The sequence below is a fragment of the Lactuca virosa genome, chromosome 2 (assembly GCF_052849685.1).
Source record: "Lactuca virosa cultivar CGN04683 chromosome 2, Lactuca_virosa_CGN04683_v6, whole genome shotgun sequence".
Lineage (NCBI taxonomy): Eukaryota > Viridiplantae > Streptophyta > Magnoliopsida > Asterales > Asteraceae > Lactuca > Lactuca virosa.
Genome location: NC_136427.1, coordinates 238734484 through 238748254, shown reverse-complemented (window position 1 = coordinate 238748254; position 13771 = coordinate 238734484). Strand labels below are relative to the sequence as shown.

Below are 13771 nucleotides of genomic sequence, written 5' to 3'. Positions count from 1 at the left end.
GTAATCTACTCCACGTTATGTTACCGATCTCCAACCCCGTACCTCACGGTAGTTAGCCTAGACTTTCTCCATCTCTCAACTAAACTCCTCATGTGACAAATGGAACGGTAAGTAAGAGAGGTCCATGTAGACTACCGAGTACAATTCCACATGGGAAAAGCCTATGCTTTTTATTTGAGACTTTTAGATTTATTTCGATGGCTATTTCGATTTTAGGAGACAGCGTGAGGAAAACGAGACTGCACTATATATATAGAAAGAGACAGAACTTATATCTAGACAATGAAGAAACAAATGGCTAATAATCTGGAAGATTGAATAAGATTATCGAGGAATGAACCCCTAATACTTTGGTCGGATACTGGGGGAAATTTTTTGCATTCGAAAACACTAAACAGGGTTTGATCAGGGTTTCTGTAAATTCATAAGATTTTTAAGTTGGGGTCTCATAATCGGCATTTTCATTTTTTATAGATTTAATATTTATGTGCTGTTGATTTGAGACCTCATGGTTGCCGATGATTTATCAACCTCCAACAAGAGTGATGGATTATGTGGTAAGGTATGTTATTATCTTCTGGATTCGTCAAATTTCTTCAAAAAAATGGGTGTTTTTTTTTCGAATTCGGGATTTTAGGTTTTTTTATGAATTGTAACAATGTGTTTAAGATTGATCTTTAGATTCTTGTTACTGGACATATGTTCATGTTATTTCTTTTCTTTATTTGTTCATTCAGTAGACTTTTTTTTTTTTTTTTTTTTTTGCATTGGAAAAAGGGGGTTCTTTTAGCTTTTTTCTGAGTCATAAAAATATAGTTTTTTTGTATAATGCCAAATATGTGTTTTTTCTTGATGTAAATGCCTAAAGCGGTTAAAGCGACTGTAGTTTGCTATTTAAATAATTGATTTTTGGAATTTGGATGCATTATGAAATTTTAAACGAAAAGAAAGGGCATTTGAAAATTGAAATTGCTTCCATGGCTTTGTAACGTACAGGTGGCAAGCAAAATGTCGAGAATCCGATGCATTTTCCAAAGTTTGGAGTTGAAGACATTCATAGTGTTACTCGTGTTACTTCCATCTGCGGTTGCCGGAATTTACTTTCATGGCCAGAAAGTCACCTACTTTCTCCGCCCTCTATGGCAGTCACCACCCAAGTCTTTCATCCACATCCCTCACTACTATCACGCAAACGTATCAATGGCTTCCCTCTGCAAACTCCATGGTTGGGAGCTTCGCGATTATCCAAGAAGGGTATACGATGCAGTCTTATTTAGCAACGAAGTCGACATGCTTACAATCAGATGGAAAGAAATCTACCCTTACATAACTCAATTCGTTCTTCTCGAATCAAACTCCACCTTCACAAGCATCCCCAAACGCCTCAATTTCGCAATCAATCGAGAAAAGTTTGACTTTATCGAGTCAAGGTTGACTTACGGGACAATCGGCGGGAGATTTAGAAAAGGTGAAAACCCGTTTATCGAAGAGGCGTATCAGAGGGTAGGTCTCGATCATCTTCTGAAAATCGCCGGGATTGAAGATGATGATCTTTTGATTATGTCTGATGTGGACGAGATTCCTAGCGCTCATACGATTGATCTTTTGAGATGGTGCGATGGCCCACCGCCGATTGTTCATTTGAATTTGAACAATTATTTGTATTCTTTCGAGTTTAATTTGGATCATAAAAGCTGGAGGGCTTCTGTTCATCAGTATCAAAAGGGTAAAACGAGATACGTTCATTATCGGCAGAGTGATTACCTGTTGGCGGATTCGGGATGGCATTGTAGTTTTTGTTTTAGGAAGATAAGTGATTTTTTGTTCAAGATGAAAGCTTATAGTCATACAGATAGAGTGAGATTTTCTCATTATCTTGACCCGAAAAGGATTCAGGATGTGATTTGTAATGGTGCGGATTTGTACGATATGCTTCCTGAAGAGTACACTTTCAGGGAGCTTATTGGGAAGATGGGTCCAATTCCTCATTCGTATTCTGCAGTTCATCTTCCTTCGTATCTGTTGAGTAATGTAGAAAAGTACAGATACCTGTTGCCTGGTAATTGCATCCGGGAAGATGGTTGAGTCTTCCTGTGTCTTGCTTTGGCTATTTTACTTGGAAGTGTGCAGTGCAGTTTAACGGGTGATTTACTTGAACGTTATTGTCATTCACATGGTGACACCCGCCATTCCATCACCACCTTCATCCATGCTGAGGAGGCGTTAGTTAGTTGCATACATTTGTTTTATCTCTACTTTCGAGTGTTGTCTTTTGGTTAGACTTTGTATGAAGTTCACTGTTTTATTGGGCATCTAGATGTTCTTTTCTATTTTCATGGAGTATCCATTAGTTCATAATTTAATATGAAGGTTTAGGATGATATATTTTTAGAAAAGACTAATGATAAAATTGACAATCCAAGTTTTGGTTTGGTCACAATTGAGTCTTTGTTAAATTAGACCTTAAATTTTTATAAATGTAACAAGTAACTCTTACATGCTATAGAAGCCTACCAAGGTAACATTTTTAAGGGAGAATTTTGTATACATCCTTATAAAATTGTAAAATATCATATTTCTCTATTCTAATTTCTAAATTTCATACATACCCTTAATAAGCTTTTAAAATATCATATTTGTCCAAATACTACTTTTAATATTTTTATAATCATTTATTTTTAATTATTATTATTATAAGATAATCAGAAATATCCATAATTACCCTAGCTGTAATTCTCCCATTTAGGAATACATGAATCAAACTATCGGAGGATATCACAAATGCAAAATAGTCACCAAAAACACAAAGTCATCTTCATTGCTGCCAATCGGGCTTCGTCGTCGCCAAAGTTTGTCATAGTCAGTAGTTTTTTCAAATCGCCATCTTCAACAATTTCCATCCTGGTGTTTAAAGGTATTTCTCGAACCAATTAATATGCAATTTCCTTGTCATTGCCACTTTCAATGGTGGATTAAATCCTATGTCTATAATCTACTTAGAGAAATTAAAGAAAAGCTTATGAAATCAAAATATTTTTTTTGACAAAACTGCAAAAATGATCTTTATGGTATGCATTTTTTCTGAGGTTTAGTCTAAACATCGACTTTTTGGGCTTCATGGTCCTTTTGAGCTAGTTTGCTTGTGATTCCGGTCCCTCGGAAAATTGAAAAGAGACTAAAATGCCCTCCTAATACATTTTTTATATTTTTCTATTTAATTTAATGTTTTATTAATAATTAATATGGGAAGTGGGGACCACCTCTCTCTCTCAAAAAAAAAAAAAAAAAAAAAAAAAAAAAAAAAAAAAAAAAAAAAAACACCTTACTCAAGAACTAATGTCTCAAACCACCATCCACTATCCACCACCAGTCACCACCGTCCACCGCCTTTAACCACCCCATCATCGCCCATATATGCTCTGCCATTTCTATCTCTGTCATCTCATGTCAGATCTCCGGTCACCTCCCTTAAAATCTTAGATATATACCACCACCACACTTCATACAAAAAGTCACAAGAAATCGTATTCTGTCAAATCCACTTCATCTCCGACATTTATCGACGTGCTAGGGACTGCTCCCATTCCAATGTTGTCAAAGTTCTTGCTCTCTGACCAAACATCAGTATCAAAAACTCCAATCTTCTTTATTTAACGTCGATTGGATACCACAGGAAAAAAACTTGAATTATTCTAGGCATCATTCCAGATCTGCAATGGTGAATTCTTTTAAAACACCTTCTCCTACAACCATTCTTGTTCTCTCTTACTACTATATCTCTGTCATGATTAATGAGATAATCACCCTTAAAAAGAAAATGAAAAGGACGACTGTGAAAAGTGGAAAAGGTTTTTCAAAGGTCCAAGATCATGGAGAACTGGCAATGATTATGTTGGTTGACTTAATGATGTTTGGGTGTATGGAATTTGGCCAATCTCCTAAGTATTAGATTTCAATTGTTTGATTTAAAGGAATTCACTTTTTGTGCTTTTGGGTGTTTTTATAATCTTCGTATAAAAAGCTTTGAATTTGGGTGTTTTGATCTTATTCATCCTCTTCTCTCGTTACCAATTTCACTCTGTGATGCTCCTTAATCTTTACCATTACCCACAATTTTCAATTAATTATTCTTGTACAATCTTGTTTATATCACAAACATATATGGAATTGTCTTTGTGGTGCAGGTGAGTAACAACAACAATAAGAGATTTGTGGTGCAGGCGAGGAACAACAACAAGAAGAATTTTGTGGAAGAAGAAGATGGGGGTGGGTGAGGTGGGGTGTAACATCTGGATTTTTCAATATTTACCTTTTAACCCCTTGGATGAGAGTTAATTAAAAAATTGGTCCATAATGGCATTTTCGTAATTTTTGGGCTAATCATGGGAACTCTAGGCGTTCCTCCAGGAACTGGGCATAAGTGGCCAGGGTGCAAACTTTAATTTTTAGGGGTTGGACCCTATTTAAACATCTTTAACTCCCATATCTTCTTCCTTTCATCATCCTCCAACTCCATTTCGACCACTTTGTAAACCCTAATCCGTTTGAGAGCATTTTTGAGCCTTTGAGTGTGTTTTGGTGATCTTGAAGGAGGGAGAAAGAAGGGAAGATCATCTTGGAGAAGTGGAACACTTTGGATCTAGAATAACAACATCATTTGACAACATTTGAAGGTGATGGGTAGAGCTTATATTCGGAGCAGAGACCTATTCAACTATTTGTTCGGACTGAGAGGTGAGTTTCCTCGTTGTTCTTGTAGGTCGAAGGCACTAGTTACGGGCCATTAGTTTATGTATCCTGGTATAGAGGATGTTGTTATGGTGTAGTGATCTATTAGATCTGTGTCCTGGTATATAGGATGTTGCTATGCGGTAGTGATCTGTAGATCTGCCTGTGGTTTGTTAACTGGTTATATGTTATCTTTTATGTACATGTCAACATGTTATGGTTTGTTGGGTTGAGGAAGACTAGCTGGTGTTGAAGGCCAAGACACCCAGGACGGCCCAAATTGACTGAAGGCATGTGAGGCGGTCCAGTCAGACCGAAGGCTCTGAGAGCAGTCTAGATAGTCTATAGGCCTGCGAGGCGGTCCAATCATGCTGAAGGCTCGGGTTGAGGCTTTATTGCTATGTGCGTGAACCACGAGGTTGTGGACCCGATATCTATTTGGTTATATGTTTGTGTCGTGATACTTTGGGGGAACTCACTAAGCTTCGTGCTTACAGTTGTTTGTTATGGTTTCAGGTTCTTCAGATGATCGGGGCAAGGCGAAGGCGCTATCGTGCACATCCTTCAGAGTTTATGTTATTTGAATTTTGGGATATTCTGATTTTTTACTATCACTTTTGAAACAATGTTTTGTAAACAATTATGGTCATTGGGTTGATTTTGAAAAATAATAATTTTTCTATGATTTTTGGGATGTTACAAAGCCCTGGTTTGAGTGAATTGGATAAGCAGACGTGTGAATCCAGTCTCAAGCTAAGGATCTGTAAAAGTTTTCAAAATTGTTTTCAAAATTTGTTTCAAAATTGTTTTAAAATTGTTTTCTGAATTATTTTCAAAAGTAACCAAGGAAGGATGAGATGTGTACGATCAGCCAGAGCAAGCAAGTTTACCCCCAAGTTACCCACACTATTATTTTTTATTGATGAATATGATAGGGCTGCATGCTAGTGGTAGGCTAGGGATCTTTAGGAATTGCATGATAGAATTTCCCGATGTATGATGCCTGATAGCCTAGGAGGATTTCTTGTATGTTAGATGAAATTGGCATCATTGATGTAGTTGCTTAGTGTGTGCATCATAGTTGTACATAACTAAGATTTTATCGCCGGATAATGTTTGGTTTAGCCTTATTTCCTATTATTTTCTGATGAAGGGCTTAGGGTAGGGTCAATGTTTTGAAAACCGGAACGGACATCGAACCGGCCGCCATATCGGGTCGATGGGTCAACCGGTTGATCAACCGGTCGGACCGATCCAAAAAACCGGATGACGTCATTATTACATCATTATTGTATTTAAAATTTTAAAATATTCCAAAAAAATACAAAAATAAACTTTAAACCAAAAATATCAATAAACATTAGTTTTCAACATTAAATCAAAGTACCAAATATACAAAATACCATGAAATTAATTCACCACATCTTGATTCTAGTCTTCAAAAAAAACAAAGTTCACAACATAAACATCAAAATACCATGAAATGTATCAAAATGCAAACTTCAATCACAATTTAATTTTCTTCTAAAGGAATCCATGTCAATTTCTTCTAACGCAACTCCATCATCATCTTCTTCATCATCTTCAATACCAAATACAAATTCAATTTTAGCAAAACTTAAACTCAAATAGAAGAATAACAAAATATTGATAGAATAACATAAAATACTAACATTGAGAAACTTGGGATTCAAACATCGTTGATTCATTGTAGTTTGGTGGTTCTTCTTCAACCATATTTTCCAATTCATTATAACTTAGTTCACCTTCCGGTATTTCATCAACCACCCAAAACTCGATTTTATCAATACTTTCATAATCGATCGGATCATAAGACTTTTTGTAATCCTTGAGCCTAGAGAAAAATATTAATATACTTTTACACATAAATAAAGAAAATGAAAAAAGAAAGTTTGAAAGTATACATTACCTATTTTGTAGACGCAAATTATAATGAACATAAACAAGGTCATTAAGTCTTTTAGTGTGGATTCTCTCAAAGACACTCCAATTCCTTTCACACCCGGAATAAGAAGCAGTTTGGCTTAAAATTCGAATTGCAAATTTTTGCAATTCCGGAGCATCTCCAACATGTAATTTCCACCATTCATCTAATGGAAAATAACAAAATATTATTATAATATTTTTACTATCATTCGCTATTAACAAAAAGTTGAAAAAAAAAGTTACCTGGACGAGTAGTATTGCGAGAAGCGAAAGCAAGTTTTCTACCAAAACTACCTTCATGCTCACGAAACAACTTTAGTTGGTCCATGAGAGTTAGACCATCCACAGTACCAGCACTACTATAACGCTCAATCATATCCATTACCCCCCCCCCCCTCCCCCTAACCACCTCTGGTTTCTTAGAAAAAATTTATTGATCATATTGAAAGATTGGATTCAACCAATAAGCAGCAGCATGAAGACTCTTACGCAACATCCTATCCCACCGATTTTTAATGATGTTAGTATACGGGGTGTATAACTCTCTGTTGTTGCGAAAAAGTTTCTTAATTCCTTTTTTTGCCCTATACATCCCTTCGTATACATAACCTAAAAAAAAGAAAAAAAAACATCAATTAAAATAATAAAAATAATAATATATTTGTAAACATCATTAAAGAATATAAAAAAAAATACCTAAAGCAGACTTCTCATCCGAATTACAAATCCGTAAAAGTCTCAACATTGGAGTCATCACCTTTACTATGATAGCACAATTATTCCAAAAACTTTCATTCAATATGATAAGCTTAACTTCTTTTGCTTTTTCTAATATAATCACTTTTTTATAATCCGAGGAGGTGACCATAGCTTGCAAATCATGTTTGTGATCACACAAACTCTTCAATGCAATAAATGCAGTACCAAAATGAGTGGCACCCGGATGAATAATCTCTGTCCAACCTGGTCTTCTTAACCAATTTAATGGCCATTTGTGGTTATAAACAATAACTGTAACCCTCGATGCAAGTGTAACCAAATCAGTGACTTCATGCATCTCCGACATGTCCTTCATAATCAAGTTCATACGGTGAGCTGCACAAGGAGACCAAACAATGGACGGATACTTCTCACATGACAATCTTCCTGCAGCCTTATAGTTTACAGCATTATCAGTAACTAAATGAATGACATTCTGACGACCAATAATCTCAACAATCTCACTAAACAAGTTGCATAATGTTTGGGCATTACTCTCAATATCCGATGCATCAACTGATTTGATGAATGATATCCCTTTTGCACAATACACCATAAAATTGATAAGGAGTCTTTGTCTTGTATCCCGCTACCCATCACCCATAACTGTACAACCATTTTCTGCCCAGTAACGTCTATAAGAATCAACTATAAGTTGTACAGACTGTTTCGCATCTTTCAACAACGTGACACACATAGCATGATATGAAGGCCCCGTGTATCCATGACCCATACTAGCGACTTTGCTCATTGCTATTTGGAAAAAGGGAGAATTCACGGCATTCATAGGTATACAAGAATCATAAAACCACATAGCAAGAGCTAAATCCGTATCACGCCATCTTTCCTTACTTTGCAATGTTGCCTTAATCGATGGTTGAGAAGGATCATGCATACCTCGTTTGAAAAAAGGTGGCACGGTTTGTGTTTGGGAGGTATGAGGAGCTTTTCTCTTTCCATCTTTTTTTGAGTTGATTGTTGGGTGAGTACTTGAACGTCATCATCATCATCATCAACATCATACATGTTATCTACATTCACCCCCGAAGTATCACTAAGCATACTAGCACGTTTCTCTTTTGTTTTTGGGGCATTTTCATTCAGTGAAGTTTTCATGACAAACTTTATATCTCCTGGACAACTCGGACATGCTGAAATAGCACTTGGCACTCCAGCAAGGTGTTGTTTCATTCTATTGATACCTCCACCGTTATACGTTTTTTTTACAAAAAGTACAAAAGTATGCCTTTTTTCCGCCTCCACCATCAAGTTGAGTAATATACCTCCAAGCAGGATCCTTTTTTGCCCGAACATTTGGTTTAGTAGAAGCTTGTGAACCAGATGGGACAGTATTCGACTGTGCTTCTTCGGATGGATTAGAACTTGAACCAGGAGTGCTCATAATCTATACTATAATAGAAACACAAACAACCAATGTTACATTTATATCAAATTATTAGTAATCCTAAACAAGTAAACATGTTAAACAATCCTAAACAATCATAAAAGAAAAGTAGATATTAACAGAGAAACAATGAACATGCTAAACAATCCTAAGCAATAATAAACAAGTAAACATGCTAAACAATCTAAATTATTTCTGAAAATAATGCTTTCTGACTAAAACATGCTAGCAAGTCAGGTACTCAGGTTGGCATCAAATATCAATGTTAAGTTAACTGTACAAAAGCTCCAAAACAGTGACTAAAACTAAATGCCTATATATTGCTCCTGTGTTGGGGTCGGGACTATTTTCAAAATCACAAAATATTGGTTTTAGTCTATATAAAAGAGAAACGCTAAAACAGTTATAGCCTGATAAGAACTAGTGATTACTTACCTTTGTATTATGGAAGTGTCGATTATGGTGGAAATCAGAGAAATCAGAAATCCTCACCGAGTCGTTGATGGTGGAGTGGAGCACAAATCGCAGAAATCAGAAATTCTTGCCCCTTCAGTCGATTAAAAATCGGAGAAACTGAAAATCGGAGGTACTCTTCACTCGATTGTGTTAGTCGACATTTGGTTTAGAGTTTGGGTTGCAAACGGTTCTCCCTTCTGTTGATACTGGATGTGCAATTGAGAAATTAAGATAGTGTTTGCTTTTCCCTCGATGATTTTTGAGTAAACAAAAAAATTAAATAAAACCGGTTTTGGAGGAGGTTGAACCGGCCCGGTTAGACCGCGGGTCGACAAAAACCGGCGGTTTTTTCCGGTTTAAGATACGAACGGTTTTCGGGAGTGAAAGAACCGGAACCATGACCGGTTCCCGGTTGAACCGGCCGGTCCGGTCCGGTTTTCAAAACAATGGGTAGGGTCAAGTATTTAACTGTCTAAAGGATCCAGCGTTATGTATAACATATACGAGTGGCTACAGGGTTGGTGGAAGTTTCATTAGTGAGTACAGTTTATAGCAGGCTAGCGTGAGGAATAATTAGCCACTCTTGGGAGACTAGATGAATGATGTATGTGTATCCTTGATGTTTGGGCATAGTGGTCCAGGATTACGTCTAAGAATCTGTCTGATCTTATGGTGTTTTAGTGCCAGTCAGTTTTACTACTCGAATGTTGCTTGCATTGTGCTTTGTGGGACTCATATTGATGTGAGATAAATATTAAATGAATATGTTAAGTTACATGCTGCAAGGTTTAAATAATTTTACAATGATGGATTCGGACCTATTGCGCAACTCTTATATGAGTCTAACCATTCTAGGGATGTGTCTTTTAGTCAAAATATTATTTAAGTTTTGTTGCATGTAATTGTATTCATGAAGTGGTTATCTAACATTAATAGGGATTCTTCAGTAGCTGATAGGAGGGTGAGGTGGGGATCCTAGGAGAGCCTAGGGAGTGCTTTAGTGTGGGTGATACGCTGTTTGGAAGGTATCAAGAGTATTAGTATGAGTTGATGACTTAGAGGACTCATGATTGACTCTTGAGGAAAGTATGGTTGGTATGGAAGGTAGTATTGGGCTTGTACTACTAGAAGCATATAATTCATACTCGAATCAAGGGAAGTCACGAGGATTCTAAGGAGTTGGTTGAGGATAGGTAGCATGGTTGGATACCATGGTTCGTGGCAATGTTTCCATGTCTGTCAATCTTTTGGTTATGGTTGTTCAGGCATGAGGATGAGTCTGGTGATTGTTTGGGCCTTAGTAACCATGTCTGTTTGGGTTTGAATGGTGCAAACCTAGGGGGATTAGTGCATTTTGATGTCTCGAAGGCCTTGCTCGAGGTAATTCCAGTTGAGTCACGGGACTCAAGATGAAAGCAATTGTTATGATCGACTCAAGGATTGCAGTCGGAGGCTAAGTGGTTGACAGATGGATAGGAATGTCACTATCTACGGCCGAGATTATGTTCTTCTAGCTTGTTGTGTTTAGAGGAGAGAGAGAGAGAGAGAGAGAGAGAGAAAGAGAGAGAGAGCGCGGACATGTGATCTTCAGAGTTGGGGTGTAGGCCCAACATAAGGCTAGATGGTTGCGGTTTTTGGCGGCAGTATGGAAGTGTGGAAATGCACAAGAGGATCCTTGTGGTATGATTGCCTTGAGATGAGATCAAGGGTCTTCTTTCTTTAAATATAGTGAGGTCTGGTGTTAGCTGATTGCTTCGGGTGATCAGGGAAGTGTATTGGGAATGACAACTTATGTTGTCTCTGATGTATCCCAATTATGAGAATGATGTCTCTTGTATTTATGACTAATCGTCGCAATGAATTGACGGTTGGGCATTTGCATGCGAGGAGTGTAGTAGTTCATTCTTTTCTAGATAGGAAGTTGGTGTCATGAATGGACTCTCAGTTATTAGTTGTGCATCTGCATGGAATTCTTAATGTTAGAAGTGGTTATGATTGGAAATTTTGAGTTCTTCATCTGAGATTTAGAATCTCTTAAGGTTTTTTTGGTCCTTATCTGGAAGATCATCTTGTGTGTGTTATACATTCCAAGAGTCAGGGATGGTTTGTACCTGGTTGAGCCGGTTTGAGATATGGTTTGGTTGCAACACCAGCGAGTGGTAGTTCGAACACTAAGTGGGGGAGAACTAGGTATTCTGCTTGGAGGATCATCGGTCTATTCGAGTCTGTGGTGTCAAAAGAATGGTTCATAGGGATCTACGGTGCGGGTATGCGAGACTTCGATTCAATATTTGGTCAAGTCAGGGGTGTAGAGAAAGTGGCTATCGGATGTATGTGTTCAGGAAATACACGAGTTGTCTCGCAGCAGGAAGTAGTTGGTCAAGGAGATCGTTGTAGCCATTGGTTTATTTTGGGATGCCAATGAATAGATGAGGAGGCATTAGGATCGCTCAAGTTGAGTATCGATTGTTGAGGGATTTGTCAACTGGATGTATGGATTGCTATTTATAGTCTAGTTTGGGAAGTTGTCGATCGGTAAATCAATTTCAGAGATAGGTATGGTCTGCTCTGTGTGGGTTAGGGTTTATTGGATTATGTGTCAATCCATTCTCGATAAATTGGATATTTTGTTCATCATCAAGCGGAGATTCTTCGGAAGTTTTGAGCCATATCAGTTGAAGTTCAATGGATTCATCAGCCTATCGTCAAGTTCGGCTAGAGTTTGGAATATGTCCATGGTTTTAGCAATAGTTCTGGTTAACTTTAAAAGTTTTATCGATCTAGTTACGTATTGATGGGATCTGTTTCGGTCGTTCATGAGGATGTTTATGTTCATGATTGAGGGTCCATTTCATTAGATCTACTAGTACTTCACCTTTAGGTAAGGTGATAAGTTCATTAGATATTGTCATGAGGGATGTATGTAGGCTGAGTATGATAGCATGAGAGTATTTGGCTCGAGTTATTGGTATGGTTCTTAATTGGTTTGTATCCTTTGAATTCGAACAAGAATACAACCACCTATCTCATTCTGGTTGTGTGTGACCATGTTTTCATCTGGTTTCACGTTGGTAACAACCTGTACTGTGAAAGGAATTGTGCGTGATGGAGGAGTATGGTCGTGTTGTGTTCGATTAGCATTGAGGGGGATGTTGTTTGGGTTCCTACAAGTCGGTGAAATGATGGTTAGGTATCTTTAGGCCCTTGTGGTGTTGGTCATGAGTCTTCAATTAGTACCATGACCTTATCTTTTTGTGGTTAGCAGGTCTCACGACGTATCGTGAACCATGGGATGTATGATTCTTGTGGGCGAGACCCAATAATCGTTTGGTTGAGACTCTTAGGTCTCGAATCGTTAGTCTTATTGGCATGATTGGATGGCAGTGCGTTGTTTTGGGGGTCGGGAGACTCTGTGATCAGCTGGTTTGGATCATGTGGTCAATAAAGGTTATCTAGGTTGATATATTATTTGTAAACTGGAATTCGCTTAATGAATGGTTGCTATGGTGGACCCCGTCTTCTTGTGGGTTGTCTATTAGGAGATTAGTTTCCAGTATGAGGAGTTAGTTCTGGAACCTCAAGTCAAGAAGTTCATTGTGAATGTTTCGAGTGAGTTGTCAGGTCAGAATACACCTGAGCTGATAAGGGTTTGGATACAACGTAAAAAATTTTGGTTTGATCATCTTTGCTAGTAGGAGCAGTGGGATGGTAATGACGTGTCAGGGAATCAAGGGTGTAGTCAAGGTTTTTAGTATAACTTCTAAATTTGGGATTGGTTGGAATTCACAACCGGTGTATTTTGAGTACTTTGTTCCGCATGTTTGGTGGTATTCTTAGTCAAAGATAGGGGTAGGTTCAACGAATGGATGAAGATCAGTCCTGGATTATGGGTTATGAAGCTTAGAACTAATGGGTTCTCGGTCCCGGGAAGCATATTGATGGAGTTGTTTCGCTGGTTGTAGTTTTAAAAATTCCCAGCTTTGTGGTTCTTTCTAGAAGTTAGGTCTTATAGCTAGGAAGTTATGGAATATGTTGTCGTTGTACGTGTTTCTCTACAACGGTTATCAAGCTGAGACTCGTGTTGGGAGTTGCCTTGTTTTTTAATGAAGGGTTCAACAACAGTGGATAGTCATGGGTTCTGTTTCCCAGTGGTATCAGCAAGGTAATTCGGGGTCGGAAGGGTTCCGTATGGTTTAGATTGTAAAGTGAGGTCGTATTGACTGTGTTTCGAGATAGTCTTGCTTGCTTGAGAGTCAGTCGAGGTATTGGATTTTCGAATTTCGGGCAGATTGTGATGGTTTTCTTCAGTGATAAAAGTTAGTGGGTCAAGGATTCATTATTGGTTGGGGTGCATAAGTTTCGCTAAGATCGGGCTAAATATAGTATGGGAAGGCAGTTGCCTGAGTGAGCTAACTTTTAGTTCGGATTGGGTTTCGGGGTGGACTGTCTAAATGGCCCGATGCGGAGATGCGAGAA

The 13771-nt window shown here is 37.8% G+C and overlaps 1 protein-coding gene and 1 pseudogene across 1 annotated transcript; one reads left to right on the top strand and one right to left on the bottom strand.

Annotated features, from left to right (window-relative positions):
* Window positions 1-946: 946 nt before the first annotated feature.
* LOC145156884 (uncharacterized) lies at window positions 947-2336 on the top strand. The gene has a single exon (XM_079076106.1). The coding sequence runs from the start codon at window positions 1009-1011 to the stop codon at window positions 2083-2085; it is 1077 nt and encodes a 358-aa protein (XP_078932232.1). The 5' UTR covers window positions 947-1008; the 3' UTR covers window positions 2086-2336.
* A 3894-nt stretch (window positions 2337-6230) lies between these two features.
* Window positions 6231-8836, bottom strand: LOC145158332 (uncharacterized; annotated as a pseudogene).
* Between the last annotated feature and the right edge of the window lie 4935 nt (window positions 8837-13771).

What these genes read in the sequence shown, in the direction of transcription:
- LOC145156884 (XM_079076106.1), top strand. Translation starts at nt 1,009, where the DNA reads ATGTCGAGAATCCGATGCATTTTCCAAAGTTTGGAGTTGAAGACATTC.